The sequence below is a fragment of the Stegodyphus dumicola genome, chromosome 4, assembly GCF_044657685.1.
Source record: "Stegodyphus dumicola isolate Sdum_Otavi_A_Nest chromosome 4, ASM4465768v1".
In the NCBI taxonomy this organism is placed as follows: domain Eukaryota; kingdom Metazoa; phylum Arthropoda; class Arachnida; order Araneae; family Eresidae; genus Stegodyphus; species Stegodyphus dumicola.
In genome coordinates, this window is record NC_140771.1 from 259,152,341 (window position 1) to 259,170,052 (window position 17,712).

The following is a 17,712-nucleotide window of genomic DNA, read 5'->3' on the forward strand; positions in this document are numbered from 1 at the left end:
TGCTAATAACAATTTTCCAATAATACCATATTAATTTATTTAGTCCTTACATTTAGAACAATGCATAAAAATAATATCCTTAAATGAATAAAAATACTAACTTACCTAATCTTCTACAGAATCTTGAGTGCATGGCGGATCACAAAATGTCCATTTTCACCAGATTTCTTGCACCGCCATTCAAACTTATCTGTAATATCTTTCCTTTCACACAATCTCATTTCATTCCCACATGTTGGACATTCATACTTATCTGCACTTAAATTACACTCATACACCATTCAACCAATTCTTTTGGATTATCAGATAAACGCATTAAAAATTTAGAATTCACTTTAGATAGCGCCATGCAATCCAAAAATTAATCAACACTCTTTCACACAATTTCAATGAAGCTTAATACAAAATACTATAGTACTGCAGATATTTTTCCAAAATTCCCCCCCCTTTTCCGATTAAAGAACTGTAATTCGTCCATTAATGTCACATGACACATCTCATGATCTCTTATTTCCCTCACACAAAATAATGCGTAATCGGAACTGAGTACTTCCCACATTATTCCCAAAGTCCTAGGTAGTAAATTTTACTGCCTCCAAAATGTCGCCAAACTACCTGTTACCATATTCCAAAGATTAGCCAATAAAGGTTAGTAGCTAGGACTTTAGCACTGTAACATGGATAAAGTCAAGAGTGTGTGCAATGCCATTTTTGTGCAATTCTGGGATATTTTTTTAAGTGAAAATAGGTCAACGTGTACATGGATGATACTGTGCATGTGCAATTCTTAAAAACACTGCAAGCAGTGGGCGATTCTGCACTTTCTCCCAATTTCGCACCTAATCTTCATCATAATTAAGCACTTTTGTTTCATTAAAGTTCTAGCATAAGCGTAATTCGGCTAGCAGATTGTTGGAAAAAAATGTTGAGTTAAAAAAAAAAAAAAAAAAATGCCTTTACTTTGTGAAAATAAAATGGCATCCAAACAAAAACTAAGAGGTTGCTGTAGCAGGGTTGGTCGCCAAATTTTCGCCAAAAAATTGCCAAGTTACCATAATCAAAAGACTAACCAAAGTTTCTTTGAACACTGCATAAAGAACGTAGAAGTTTCTGGCTCTAGAGTAGAATTGAGTGCCCTCCGATTAGTAACAAATTTTGTTCAATTTACCATGATAGTTTTAACTTTGTTTTAGTTTCCTGATTATTGTAAATGAAAATAGATCAATGTGTACATGGACAAAGCTAAGGCAATAAACAATGCCTAGTTTGTGCAAATCTCCAATATTCTTTTAAGTGAAAATAGAGCAATATGTACATGGACACCAGGTTTGTGCAATTCTTCGACTTCTTATTTTGGTTTTGTGTAGCGACCATCTTAAAATTGTGCCTTCCTGGCACCGATCTTAGCATTTAAAAGAAATCAAAAACAAAAAACAAAAAAAAAAAAAAAAAAAAAAAACAAGGGACACACAATTGTTAACTTCTACCCAGTTTTTGAATATATATGTACTATATTTGAGTTTCTTACCTGCATCAAAATACCACAATACTGATTCATTTTTTCAAATGTCATCTTAGGTACTTTACACACATTGCACTGCTCTACTTGGTATGTCCAGGATTTGAAAGAATTTTATCTTACAAGACCTCATTTCCCTTTATCAGTATAATGTGATAACCGTATATCACTTTTAGAATGTTATACACTCGAGACATTTGATACTGCAGCTGGATAGTCATACTGAGAATATTTCCTGATAATAGATTTCATTAGATAAAAAATATGTAAAAAAAATGGAACTGTCTAATTTGACTGCAGGTCTTTAATATTTTAACACAGTAAAGAAATCATCTAATATATTATTTCATTACAGGTTCAAGAAAGGCATCTCTATCATTAATTCAATAGCTTTCATTGATAAACTCTGAAATGTCTTTAGCACAAAGAAGCTACAAGTTACAATACACATATGGGATGAAGCATTTCGCCCTGCTCCAGAATGGCATCTCAGAAGTAGGTCAAATTGGTAACAATCATATCATCACAACAGTGCATTTTGCTAGGTAACAGATGTAACACTGAATATGAATGATACAAAAATCTGTGAAAAGTGATATCTAGGGTCAAAAATTCAAATTTCCGAAAAGGTGCAAGAAACACAAAACACATCATGGCAGATCCTGAACAAAACAACAATCCCATCTTTTTCAATCAAGGTCGGTATAAGCAGTTTTAGAGTCTTTAAGGTAGGATAGATAAGCAAATGTAGCTTCAAGTCAGCATTAGTTAAAAATGCAATTGAGATAAAACTTGCATAAACGTAGTTTTTTGCTTTTTTTAAAAAATAATTAGATTATGATTTATTTATATCAAATGACAATTCAAAAACTTCTCTACAGCATCAGCAGCACCCAGTTTACTTTTAAATCTAAAACTCTGCCACTAAATGGCTCTTTTATTACCAAGAATTTTCCCATCAATTAATTATGACAACATACTAATTTAACATCTCCTCAAAAGACAGAAGGCTTCTCTTCTGCTTAGATCAACGCATATTTTTTCGAATTATTCTGCTGTCCAAATGAATTCTTCTATACATGACAGATTTCCCTCTTCTGTCGATACGCATATCTTAAAAATCCTTTAATAAAAATTAATTTATCCATATTTTATACACAAGTCTTCTCTCTCGAGTGAATACGTATATGAGTGTTTAAACTACTCTTCTGATTAAATGACTTCTTACATACTTCACACACATGAGGTTTCTCTCCTATGTGACTAAGCATGTGCTTCTTTAAATTACCCTTTTGTTTAAATAACTTCGTGCATACTTCACACACATTAGGTTTCTCGCCTGTGTGAATACGTGCATGAGTGTTTAAATTACACTTCAGACTAAATGACTTTTTACATACTTCACACACATGAGGCTTCTCTCCTGTGTGAATACGCATATGGCGGCTTAAATAAGACTTCAGACTGAATGACCTCTTACATACTTCACACACATGAGGTTTCTCTCCTGTGTGAATAAGCATATGGCTGTTTAAAGTAGACTTATGACTAAAGGATTTCTTACATACTTCACACATATGAGGTTTCTCTCCTGTGTGAATAAGCATATGGCTGTTTAAAGTAGACTTCCGTTTAAATGACTTCTTACATACTTCACACACATGAGGTTTCTCTCCTGTGTGAATAAGCATATGGCTGTTTAAAGTAGACTTATGACTAAAGGATTTCTTACATACTTCACACACATGAGGTTTCTCTCCTGTGTGAATAAGCATATGGCTGTTTAAAGTAGACTTCCGTTTACATGACTTCTTACATACTTCACACACATGAGGTTTCTCTCCTGTGTGAATAAGCATATGGCTGTTTAAAGTAGACTTCTGACTAAAGGATTTCTTACATACTTCACACACATGAGGTTTCTCTCTTGTGTGAATAAGCATATGGCTGTTTAAAGTAGACTTCTGACTAAAGGATTTCTTACATACTTCACACACATGAGGTTTCTCTCCTGTGTGACTAAGCATATGCTCGTTTAATTTATCCTTCCGTTTAAATGACTTCTTACATACTTCACACACATGAGGTTTCTCTCCTGTGTGAATAAGCATGTGCCTTCTTTGATGAGACTTCTGACTAAAGGACTCCTTACATACTTCACACACATGAGGTTTCTCTGCTGTGTGAATAAGAATATGCCTGCTTAGATCAGACTTCTGACTAAAGGCCTTCTTACATACTTCACACACATGAGGTTTCTCTCCTGTGTGAATAAGCATATGCCTGCTTAGATCAGACTTCTGACTAAAGGCCTTCTTACATACTTCACACACATGAGGTTTCTCTCCTGTGTGAATAAGCATATGCCTGCTTAGATCAGACTTCTGACTAAAGGCCTTCTTACATACTTCACACACATGAGGTTTCTCTCCTGTGTGAATAAGCATATGGGTGTTTAAAGTAGACTTTAGACTAAATGACTTCATACATACTGGACACACATGAGGTATCTCTCCTGTGTGAATAAGCATATGGCTGTTTAAAGTAGACTTCTGACTAAAGGATTTCTTACATACTTCACACACATGAGGTTTCTCTCCTGTGTGACTAAGCATATGCTCGTTTAATTGATCCTTCCGCTTAAATGACTTCTTACATACTTCACACACATGAGGTTTCTCTCCTGTGTGAATAAGCATATGCCTGCTTAGATCAGACTTCTGACTAAAGGCCTTCTTACATACTTCACACAGAGGTTTCTCTCCTGTGTGAATAAGCATATGGGTGTTTAAAGTAGACTTTAGACTAAATGACTTCATACATACTTGACACACATGAGGTATCTCTCCTGTGTGAATAAGCATATGCCTGTTTAAATTACTTTTCAGACTTAATGATTTCTTACATACTTCACACATACAAGGTTTCTCTCCTGTGTGACTAAGCATATGCTTGTTTAAATCATATTTTCGTTTAAATACCTTCTTACATACTTCACACACATGAGGTTTCTCTCCTGTGTGACTAAGCATATGCTCGTTTAATTGATAATTTCGTTTAAATGACTTCTTACATACTTCACACACATGAGGTTTCTCTCCTCTGTGAATAAGCATATGGCTGCTTAATGTAGACTGCTGACTAAAAAATTTCTTACATACTTCACACACATGAGGTTTCTCTCCTTTGTGAGTATGCATATGCTTCTTTAAAACTTCTTTCCGTTTAAATGACTTCTTACATACTTCACAAACATGAGGTTTCTTTCCTGTATGAATAAGCATATGGCAGTTTAAAGCTCTCTTCTGATTAAATGAGTTCTTGCATAACTCACACACGAGGTTTCTCTCCTGTGTGAATAAGCATATGGCTGTTTAAAGTAGAGTTCTGACTAAAGGACTTCTTACATACTTCACACATATGAGGTTTCTCTCCTGTGTGAAAAAGCATATGCTTGTTTAAATCCTCCTTTTTTTAAATGACTTCTTACATGAGGTTTCTCCCTCGTGTGAGTAAGCATATGTATGTTTTAATTACCCTTCTAGTGAAATATCCTCTTACATATTTCACATATATAAGGTTTCTCTCCTGCGTGAGTAAGCACATACATGTTTAAACCGATCTTTTTACTTAATGATTTCTTAAATACTTCACATAGATGAGGTTATTCTCCTGTGAGAATAAGCAGATGATTGTCTGAATTAGTCTTTTAACTAAATGTCTACATACCTGACATCTAAGAGCTTTCTCTCCAATGTGAATTAGCATATGCACCTTTAAAGTGCTTTTTCGACTACATGACATGCTACAAATTTCATACATATGAGGTTTTTGTTCAGTATGGATATGCATGTGCTGTTTTAAATATTACCTCTTGAACATTATTTGTTACCTTGTTACAAACCCTGAACCTAGAACATCCTTCTCCTAAAATATGCAATTTCTGCACTTTCCTGATAACTGTATCTGACATTCTTAATATAACTTGCTACACATCTCGTGATGAATTTCACCTTCTGAAGTGTAAAACTGGCTGCTAAACAGAAATTTCAGTAAAAGTAGTTTTAAGTTAGTTTATTCTAGCATTTAATGTCTCATGTAAACAGGCTTTTTTCTTTTTTTGTAAAAGGATCAACACAAATTATTCATGTGACGTATCAGCTGCTTGCTATTAGGACACCTTAAGAATGCCTTGATTTCCAATAATGTTTAATTGAAAATTAATTTCTAATAGTTCACAAAAATTACACTTCTTGCCCGATCACATATACATGTTTAAACAGGAATTTGTAAAACTGGGTCACATATGGTATGTTATGCTACTTGAAACATTTGTACAGTAGCTACCCAATGATTTATAACTCGAAGAAGTTACATGTCACGTTAGAAATTTAGTAACAACTCTTAAAGCTTACACGGAAAAAAGTAACCGGCTTTCAAGATTTGAATACTAAGCAGTACGAATCACACTTCAGCATGAAGTAAACTTTAATTAAAGAGTCACATTATAGTTTTAAAGCAGCCGCTACTATTATTAAAAAAAAAACTATAACTGCGGTAATTATTCAAATAATAAAATCAGTTTCTACGAAAACAAACCTTATTACCACGTAAGACAATTGCTATACTCTATAAAACTTAATATCAATTATTATTGCCGAGCACTAATTACTAAACTTTACCTGCAAAATCTAAGTGAGGCTTGCTGATGAGCCAAGAAATTTAGAATACAGAATAATAAACATTAAAATAAATAATGCATTATTAACATCCTCCCAACTTTTGATTACAAATTATAATCAAAAGTAGCGATTTTGCGTTTTGTTTAAAAACATTTGTTACATTATTATGATATATTATAAATGTTTGGTTACAAACGCTGTATTTGATGACAAATTAAAAAAATTTTGATTTTGATAATAAATTATAATTGGACACCTATCGAGATCGATGTCGAAAAACCTCGTTACTGAGTAACGGGTACATCGGTTGACTCGAAGTACCGATTCGGTACTCACAAATGATGGGGTGAAACTAAATTTCAACTTGGCAGGAAATTTTGATTAGTTGGCTTTCGTGACGTCATTTTGACGTATTTAAACTCCGCCTCTCATGTGGTTTACAATCAAAACTCATCATGCGCCATGTTTGGTCATGACCAAAGATGGATTCTTCTCTTGCTTTACCAAGATATCCGTATAGCCAGGGCTTAAATTGCGTCGGAGCCCACCGGAGGCTGGCTCCGATACTTCTTAGTTTTAGGAAAAATTCATAATTTTAGCCGGAGCCCTAAAAAAGAAGGCTTTAGCACTTCTTTTATGTAACTGAACAATAATTTCAGTAGAAATCTGGTCTTGGAAACTTTATTTTTAATAATAAAATTATATTAAAAATTGCTTATTAAATTCTAATTTATCACTTTGCATACTATTAAATTTTAATTATTTAATTACTTTAACCATTAATTTTTTTAATAATGAATTATTTAATTTTTTAATTGTTAATGATTTGATTAGTCATCTTATTCTCTTATTTATTCTTGTTCCTCTTTCCTAAAGGTCTTCTATAGGGCTCTGGTACTTCTAAATTTTGAAATTAAACCCTGCGTATAGCTGACCGTTTTGTTTTTCTAATATGCTTCCTTAGGGATTATGACAGCCATATACTGGTAAAAGGCCTTAGACCATTTACCAAAGCAAAAATCCGAAATGGTTTATATGGTAAATAAGAGAGTTCGTAAGGAAGGTTATATTGTAAAAAGTTCGTTTGGTATGAAAACTTCAGTTTTCATAAAGGAAATGGATTAAATGCAGATATTTTTTCCCCATGAGAGAAAAGTCCTAAAACTACTTCAACTGTTTTATTTTGTAAATGAAGATAAAATAGCGCCTGATATGTGTATGTACTAAAGAGGACTTTAATTATTTAGTGAAATAAATAAGGACAAAATACAAAATTTGAAATTGTAGTTTAAAAATATGTTTTTATTTGATTAAAACACTCGAGAGCTAACTGCCTACAAGGAAGGATGGCTTCCTGGAGAACTTTCTAAGGGAAACTGGCTCATATACACATTACACATGAGGAAAAACACGAAAACGCCTATGCAACCACCTCAAATCATGTTTAGAATAAAAATTAATTTGTTATTTATTATCATTTGCGATTATTAGTGGTAAATATGTATTGAAATCCATTTAGAGCAAGATCTGCAAAGAAATGAATGCGGAAGAATCTAAATTCTCAGAAGAGATATGCAATTATCTGATTATAATCAGTAGAATTTGCTTTGAGTTAATCCATATTATGTAACGTTATGAAGTTGCTAAAAGTATAAAACACTGGTAATTAATTCTCCTTTCCTTGATTTGTAGTAATTGAATGAAATGATCATAAGATAATTTCATGACAAAGAAGCACTTAAAAGTCTATCATGCCTGAAATCTGCTTGAATGTTGAGTCATAAGGGTACAAGATCTCAAAATATATGTTAGAATGTGTCTGCGGTCAAAAAAGGGTTGGAGTAACTCCTATACATTTTGTGTTCATTAAATAATCTTGTAAAAATGATTAGGTAAAGTTTTTTAAGTCTTTTGCCATTAGTTGATCCATTAGCATGCTAATATAGTCTAACTTCATGCTTATTTTTACCCTATGTATCAATGATTTTTTATTATATACAGATAATATTAAGTTTTGGTCATTATTCATACTATCAATAAATCAATATGAAGAATACATTTGTGATTTAAATTGATTTGGTATGTTTACAGATTCATGTGATGTAATGAAAGTTTATAATAAAATTAAGAATATTCTATGGTTTATTTTCTTAACCCGCGAGCACACGCAATGGGTATGTCATACCCATGGGCATTTTTCTTTTTGTATATTTATCACTTATTCTTTCATAAAAGGACGAAACTTGGTGTAGCTGAGTTCAAGGCCACATACTTAAATGCGGGAAATTCCTAAGGTGACAGGTGCAACGGTTTTTTAGGAACAGCATTGTTTGGGCATCTCATACCCGCGCGTGTACTCATGTTTCTCAGTGAGTCACTTCGCACTTCTCGTTTTCAAGCTTTTTTTTTTCCAAGTATAGGTTTTTCTTGAGTTGTAACCATGGCGCCGTATATTCCTTACGATGAAGAGATGAAAAGATTGAGAAATATTCTTAAAACAGTTTCTTCTGATGAGGATTCATTTAGTGAAGACGATGAAGATGTTGATGACGAAGAATATAATAGTCATCATGATTCATCCATAGAGAGTAGTGATTCAGATACAGAAACAGAAAAGGAAATTTTGCAATGTAGCAATGAGTTTTATGTTGGAAAAAATGGAGTAAAATGGAACAAAAATAAATTCCGGACTAATGTTAGAATTGGAGCCAAAAATATTATAACTAAACTCCCTAGAAATACGAAGTATTCTAAAGACGTCTCAACACCTTTCGATTCCTGGTCACTGCTTATCGATGAAGATATGTTAAAACATGTAGTCGACAATACAAATATTTATATTGATTGTACGTGGAAATTTCACTCATGAACGGGATGCGAAAGCAACAATTGAGTTGGAAATCAAAGCTTTAATTGGATTGCTGTATTTATGTGGAGTTTATAAATCATCCCATGTGAACGTAAGAGATTTGTGGGCAACAGGCAGAACGGGAATGGACATAGTTCGGGAATAAATGTCAATGAACCGATTCCTCTTTCTTTTACGATGCCCCCGTTTTGATGACATTAGAGATCGTCCCAGTAGAAGAGACGTTGATAAATTAGCTTCGATCAGAGAATTTTTTGGAAATTTTGTCACAAATTGCCAAAAGGCTTATACTTTAGGAGAGTATGTGATCATTGATGAGAAGTTGGAATCATTCAGAGGTCGTTGTTCCTTCAAACAAAATATGCCCAACAAGCCAGCAAAGTATGGCATAAAAATATTTGCTCTTGTAGACGCAAGGGTATTTTATACCTGGAGTATGGAAATTTATGCTGGTAAACAACCAGATGGGCCATTTCAAGTTGAAAATGGTGCAAGCGAAGTTTTCGAACGTTTAATAAGGCCCTTATACAACTCTGGTGGAAATTTAACAGTTGATAATTGGTATATGAGATTTGAATTATCTCAAGATCTCCTAAAGAAGAAAATTACGATAGTAGGTACAATGCGTAAAAATGAGAGAGAAATCCCACCTGAGTTTCTGGCAGAGAAAAGAGAAGTATATTCTTCAATTTTCGGTTTTCAGAAAGAAGCAACACTTGTATCTTATGTGCCGAAAAAAAATAAGAGTGTGATCCTGTTATCCACAATGCATTCCGGCGATCAAATCGATGAATCTACTGGGGAATCTAAAAGGCCTGAAATCATTACATTATATAACATGACAAAAGGAGCAGTCGATGTTGTAGATGAGATGGCAGCTGCGTATTCTACAGCAAGAGTAGCACGTCGATGGCCTATGGTGATTTTCTTTTCAGTGTTAAACGTGGCTGCCATTAATGGAAGAATAATTCTACTATCAAAGAAGGAACCACCAACGGAATACCATACCAGGCGTACTTTTCTCAAAGCCTTAGGGATGCAGTTAATAGAAAGTGTTCAAAATGAACGACGACGAGCATCTGTAGTTCCTGATTCTAGACAAACACTGACCACCGATGAACATGTTAACAATGAACCACCCCCCAAAAAACCTAAAATTACTTACAAGAGGTGTACAGAGTGCCCCAAGAAAAAAGATAGAAAGACTAGATACATTTGTGAAAATTGTAGCAAAAGTACGAGTATATGTATGGAACATATGACCTCATTTTGTAAACAATGTTCAAAATATTGTATGTAAATAATTTTACCTCTCCTTATTCTTTCATATTTTGTCTAAAATGAAGTATTAACTTGGATTTACATTTTAATTTCTTTTAAAAATCGATTAATTTTATTCGGCAAATTTTTAATTACAAACGTTTTATTCGGGTATGACATACCCGGCGCGTGTTCTAGTGTTCGTCGTATCGGTGCGTGTGCTCGCAGGTTAAATGAAACTTTGTTTTTCCTCTGGAAAAAAATCCAAATAGCTTTATGTAAGAATCATTAAAGAGATCTTCATCAATAACAATGTGTTAATTAATGAAAACTATATACTTGTGTCTATATCAATAATAATAAGGCCCTTATACAACTTTACAAACTCTTTCATTTGAAATCTGTGTATAAGCCTTAGTAATCTCAAGGTGTGAGATTTATAATGTTGTAATATTCTGAAAAGTCGCTTGACTTTAATATGTATGCAAGTTTCATGAAAAATTAAAAGCTGTATAATTTGCATCCATACATAAAAGCAAGAGCTATGTATACATAAATTCTACAGTTTTACTGTGTGGAGCAAATCAACAAAAGCATTATCAAAGCATCACTATCAACAGTTTCATCACAAAACAACTACATTGCAGAGCATGTTTCCAAAGTATATCGGTTTTTTAAAGTACTGATTCTACTGAAAATGTATTGTTTACAAGATAAATAAATAGCTCTTGCATGCTTCGCCACTTTAATAAAATTTTTAAAGATTTTATTTTTACTTCTGTTATTGGTTGCCATATATCTGCATACTTTTGCAGCCCAATGATTTATTTACTGTATGAAATTTATTAATCAATTCTCTTGGAATAATTTAAGTTTTCACTATTAATAAATTGTTATTGTAATGACTAGAGATTCAAAAATGCTCGATAACAAAATACAGTAGCATTTTCAAAAACACTAAGATTTACAGTTATATGAATTTAAGAATTTTAAAGCACTTATTATATTTTTGTGGCATTTTTAATCATTTATTTAAAGAAATACCAACATACTCTGATTTGTCAGCAGATACTGAATTATGATTTTCCTTTGTAATAATCAAGTGCGATTGTTATTCCTATTATGTTCTCTATCTGTATATGATGTTACAATCTATATTTGACTGAATCTGTAACTGCATATTTCATGCTGAAACTTTTAGTTCTTTTGCACATATTGTTGTGATACGTCCTAATAAACACATTATATGTCGATGTTTTGTAAAATGATGTTGCTAACTGTACTGTATGTGTACCATCAACTGGAGAACTTTACACTAATAATTTAGTAGTGAAATACTGCGACAGAATATGGGATCAAAAACTGATTAATAAATTACTTGTGTAACTAGCAAGGATGAAGTAGTGACAAGATTAAGAGCATTTTAAATTTATATACTGTTTTTAATTCATCATATTTTAATTTATAAACTATTTAGAGATTATTTTATATACAATATATTTACATGATGAGATATCAATATATATGATCAAAAGAATCATGAATTATAAGAGTTTCATTATTTCCAATGGCATCTATAGCAGCTTTCTTGTATGAAGTTGTTGCAATATTTTCAGTACTGCATGGACTTTTTCTTTTCTTTCTCGTAAAAAAGAAATTCTTTTGTTTCTCTGCTTTTTTATTTGTAGGTTCATAGTTCACCATTTTCAATTTCGGCTTTTCGTTCTTTAATTTTGTAATCACTTTATTCAGTGTGTTTTCAATATCTCCCAAAGTTATATTATTTACTGTTATTGATGTTACAAGTTTTGATATGATACTCAGTTGATTTATAATATGGTACTTGGTTCCTGATTTTTTTAATTTTTGTGCTGGTAGATCAAGAAAGGGTTTTACATCATTTGATTCTTTAGTTTTAGCTGACTGTTCTCTATTAAGTAATCTTGTCTTTAAAATTATTGCATGTATATGTTTACAGACACTTCCTTTAATCGTGGCATCTGTGCATGTGCATACAAATGCATCGTTACAAATTTTGCACCATTTACAAACAATGTTACAATTAATGCATTGTGTATGTATTTGAGTAACAGTATATTCAAGAGTAGGGTCACTTTCTGAAATCACATGGCAAGAAAACTCATTGATTTCTGTGATATTATTAGCTGGAAAATTTATTGCTCTGTTGTGGCTTAAATTTGTTTGGTTGATCTTTGATGTGTTTGGCCCTTTTGTTGTTTTGATAAATCTCTGGAACCATTTATCTTGCACCATATTAATAAGCTTCGCAATGCGCCTTTCAACCTTCTTGTTTTTCAATCCATCAAGATAAGAATATTTTAAAACTCGATGCAGTGATTCAAGATGATTGTTAGTTGTGATGTTACATCTTTTTCTATAACATTTAGCCCACAACTCGCATCTGTTTGCATAATTTGAAGCAAAATAATTAGCAAACTTGTCTGTATCTCTATCAGCAAAGAGTTTGCTGAGGAAATCACATATCAGTGCTTCAAATTCTTTTATATCATGACATTCAGATACTACATTTAAAAATTTCAAAACTTCCTTTCGCTTTGAGAGGATAATTGAATTTGCTGCTTGCAGCCATGCCTTTTTAACGTGCCAGGTGCATAGAATCCTAAATTTGGCATCACACATTACTGATGTCCATGCAGTATAATATACTGGTGCATCATCACTCATAAAGCGGTTTACAGACAGCAGTCCAACTTTGTCCCTAATACACTGAAAAAATTTTTGCATTGAACCGAAATTTACTCTATTGCTTAGGCAAAAAGCAGCAGGAAATCCTGAATTAAACTTGTCTATGACTAAAACTGTCGATAATTGAAAATCCTAAGCATTAGTCCCATGTGTGCTATCGATGCATATGCTATCGGATCCAAACTTTAAAAGCATATGCTTTTGAACATTTGTCATTATGATGATGCAGAAGTCACTAATTTCCAAGTGCTGATCTGCTGCTTCTCCTTGGAATTTTACAAAAAGAACTGAATTATCATCTAAACATTTCATTTTTTTCTATCCAGATCCTTAAACTGACAGCATCAGTTGGATGATATTGTTCATCATTACCAATACAGTAAGAATTAGAAATGTTATGTATGTCTTTTTTTGTCAATAAATGCTCCCTGTAAATGTCTTCTTTAATACTATTCCTTGTGGAATCTAATATTTTCTGTGGTGGAATGCCTTCATTTAACTTACCTGAAAATATTGCATTTATATGATAATGTTGTATAATAATGTCTGTTTTATATTGAATTTCACAATCAAGTTCATAAAGAAACTTACCTGCAATCACTTCTCGCAAATCTTTTGTTAACGGCAAATGTTCTAGATCTACTGTGTGTCCCACGTGTGTTTGGAAATATAAAATCTTAATAATGCCATTACTGGTAACTTCAATAGTAGATGGACAGTGCCCCTCTATTTTGCAGGTACCTTGTGATTTTATAGCTGTTACACCTTTACTTTTAGAATTATAAAATCCAGATCAATTACAAAGGAAGTAACTCTTTTTCCCACCTTCTTTAAGAGTTATTGTACTTCTCAAAAAGTAAGAAATTTTTTCCCTTCGTTCTTCCTCACTTTTCCATTGTAAGAAATCTAAATTTGAAGGGTAAACATTAGCCTACATACAATATAAAAGCCCATTATAATTGTGAACTAGTTAATCTTTAAAACAAAATTACTAATTTAAAGCTAACCAAAATCTTATTTTGGCACTGATTGTAAATAGATACTGGTCACTTTAGCAGAATTTTTTCTCTCTTCAAGAAGAGGGACCTGTGTCTAATTATTCTCAAAACCGATAGTTTTACTTAAAATCTACACTGAAATAAAGTTGCCTACTTTTAAGTCAGGGGCGTAGCTAGAGGAGGGCATCTGTCCCTGGGCGCAGGATCCAAGGGGCGCCAAACTGATGTTACGACATTTTAGAATTAAATGTTTTCCATCCTTGGCAAGCAGTAGAGGGTGCGAAACCTTCAGTTGTCCCTGGGCGCTGAAAACCCTAGCTACGACTCTATTTTAAGTTGTACATTGGCATATTTTTCTTCCTATTTGACAGTTACTAGTACTCATGTTCCAGCTAAACTAGACTTAAAACATATTCCCCAAAGTTGTATAATAATGCAAGAAATTTATTCTTAAGAGACAAATTGTCATCAGACATTTTCCATAGCATGAGTGTCATCTGGCCTATGTCTAAAGTAAAAAAACATTGTAGCCTGTTTCTTGATAACTGATACAATGTGTTCCGTCTTTTTGGTAGATAGGTGGCGCTCTTGATGCGCGCCGATGAAAAATATTTCACTTGACGCTTGAACATGAAGAATGACGCATGTAATATTTATTTGATGCTTGATTATGTTTCATGGCCGCTATAAGCGGAATTAATATAAGTTTATCGTTAATAAATGTTATTTCTATGTTCTGTGAACTCTTGAAATTTTGATTTGAAATTCTAATGCTCTCCCAACCTTGACTCCTGAAACGAAACGATCTATGAATTTATGACTCATGAAGAGAGACACAACATATATTTTTCTGGTGTCTGAAACCCGCGACAAGGGGAATTACCTTTTGAAAGGTAAGAAATTTGATTTATTTGTTCTTGGTATCGATCTTTGAAAACGAAACATAATGGATGATTTAGCAAAAGAGAAAAAGAAACGTGCTATTGTACGTAGTAAAGTTACTACACTTCTAAATAAACTTGAGAAATTATTATCGGAAGAATTAAGTAAAGAACATCTAGAAGATTTAAATTCATCATATGAATTGTTAATTGAATACCATGATAAACTTAAAACTCTTGACTCAAAGATCGATGCTCTCATAATTGATGAAAAAGAATATGATAACGAACTACTTGTATGTGAAGAGTATGATGAAAAAATTATAACGTTTAAAGCTAAGATTGTTAGTAAAGGAAAGAAAATTAACAGTAATGAAGTTGTTGAAAGAAGTATAATTACAACTAGTAATGGTATTAGTAGTACTCTGAATGGTAATAATGTTGTTACAAGTAGTGCTTCAGTAAAGTTACCTAAATTAAGTATTGAAAAATTTGCTGGTGATCCCAGTAAATGGCTCGAGTTCTTTAATTCGTATGATAATGCTATTCATTCTAATCCAAGTTTATCTAAAATAGATAAGTTTACATATTTGAAAAGTTTATTATCTGGTTCAGCATATAATTGTGTTTCTGGTTATGCTTTATCTGAAGAAAATTATGATCTATGCATTAAAAGTTTAGAAGAGAGGTTTGGTCGTAAAGATGTTATTATATCAAAATTCATGCAGATGTTGTTACAGTTAGAACCAGTTAAAAGTTCTTCAAATGTTTTTGGGTTAAGAAAGCTCTATGATCAGTTACAAATCTGCGTTAGAAATTTAAGTAGTTTAGATGTTACTAGCGGTTCATACGGACAGTAATTGAACCCAATAATTCTTAAATTGTTACCTGAAGATTTAGCTCTTGAATTCCATAGAAAAAGAACATCTAACCAAAATATAGAAAGAAGTAAGTGAATTAATAGAGTTCATTAAAATAGAAACTGAATGCCGAGAAGCAAGTATTTTAATTAATAGCTCAAAAGGTAATAAATACACAGGGGTTAATCCTAAACAAGGGTTAAAAAATTATAAAGTCAAATCACAAGCTTCTGCTTTTAACACATCGGTAAAAATGTTTTGCATATTCTGCAAATCAAACGAACATACATCTGCCGGATGTTTGAAATTTTCCGACGAACAAAAACGAAACAAATTGAAACATGAAGGTCGCTGTTACAGATGCTTTCTGAGATCACATTTGCGGGCGTTTTGTCGATCAAAAATACAACCATGCGAACATTGTAACGAGAAAAATCATAATAAACTTTTCTGCCGTTTGAAATCGAAAGAAATGGAAGATGTTAACTCCGCAGATACGCAAAATAAAACTTTAGTATCTACTTCCCACTGTAACACTCTAAAACCTGAAAATAGTGTGCTTTTACAGACATGTTCTGTTATTGCTCAAAGCAAAAATAAATCGAGAATCGTAAGATTATTAATTGATTCAGGTAGTGAACGAAACTTCATCACCCACAAGTTAGCGCGCGATTTAGAATTGCAAGTCATTAGAAAAGAATTTCTAACAATTTATTCGTTTGGAAATCAGCGCGGTAACTCGCAAGAATTTGATGTATATAGTCTAAAAATAAAAAATAAAAACGATGATCGCTGCCTTGTTGTAGAAGCTATAGGGATAGAATTAATATCATCAATAGAATTCCAGGCGCCATCAACATGTCAAAACATTAAAGAATTTATGACTAAAAAGGGCTTGGAACTTTCGGATACAAGTCCCGTTAATGAGAACATAAATATTCTGCTTGGCGCGGAGCATTTCTGGTATATACAAACAGGAAGTAATTCAATGATAAATGATGGTTTGTTTATAGTACCGACCATATTTGGATACACAGTGATGGGTAAAGTAAAAAATAATAATACTCGAATTAATGCGTTGTTTTTATGTGCCGTTGAAGGAAACACATTTGATTTGCAGTCATTTTGGAAATTGGATTCGATAGGAATTGAAAATGAAAACAAAACATTTTCGGAAACTGATTTGGATACTATTAAGCATTTTAACGACAGTTTAAAATTTAATAACGGCAGGTACGAAACAAAACTCTTTTGGAAGGACAATAAATCACAACTCGCTGATAATTTTTTCGTTGCTAAACAACGATTTCTAGGACTTAAGCATAAATTAAAGGGAAATGATTTCCTATATAATGAATATGATAATATAATTAGAGAACAAGTTGAAAGGGGGATTGTTGAACAATGTAAGTTTGTTGAAAATGAACCTAACTGTTATTATATGCCTCATAGGCCCGTTATACGTGAAGGAAAAGTAACAACAAGAATAAGAATAGTTTATGATGCCTCTTCTAAGTCTGAAGGAGCTAAATCGTTAAATGAATGTTTGATATCAGACCCTAATTTAAATCCTAACTTGTTGGATATAATTTTAAAATTTCGCGTACATAAAGTTGCATTTTGTGCAGACATAGAGAAGGCTTTTCACCAAATTCAAATTGATAGTGAAGATAGAAATTTTTTAAGGTTCTTGTGGTTTGATCATTCTTACGACGATAGTGACAATAGTTTAGGCTTTAAGGTTTTCCGAATGTGCCGAGTGCCGTTTGGAATGACAACAAGTCCGTTTATTTTGTCCGCCACTATCAAACATCATATTAAGGGTTATGAAAAGAAATATAGCAAAGCTGTTGACATGTTAAATAAGTTCTTATATGTTGATGACCTTATCCATGGAGCAAACTCCGTTGAAGAAG

At 32.7% G+C, this 17,712-nt stretch overlaps 1 protein-coding gene across 1 annotated transcript; it reads right to left on the bottom strand.

Moving 5' to 3' along the window:
* Window positions 1-1,808: 1,808 nt before the first annotated feature.
* Window positions 1,809-6,331, bottom strand: LOC118195494 (uncharacterized). The gene has a single exon (XM_085816238.1). It carries the CDS (start codon window positions 4,801-4,803, stop codon window positions 2,671-2,673), a length of 2,133 nt encoding a protein of 710 aa, XP_085672364.1. The 5' UTR covers window positions 4,804-6,331; the 3' UTR covers window positions 1,809-2,670.
* Window positions 6,332-17,712: the final 11,381 nt, after the last annotated feature.

Excerpts from the sequence above, each read along its gene's own strand:
- LOC118195494 (XM_085816238.1), bottom strand. The coding sequence starts at position 4,803 with ATGCTTATTCATACAGGAAAGAAACCTCATGTTTGTGAAGTATGTAAG.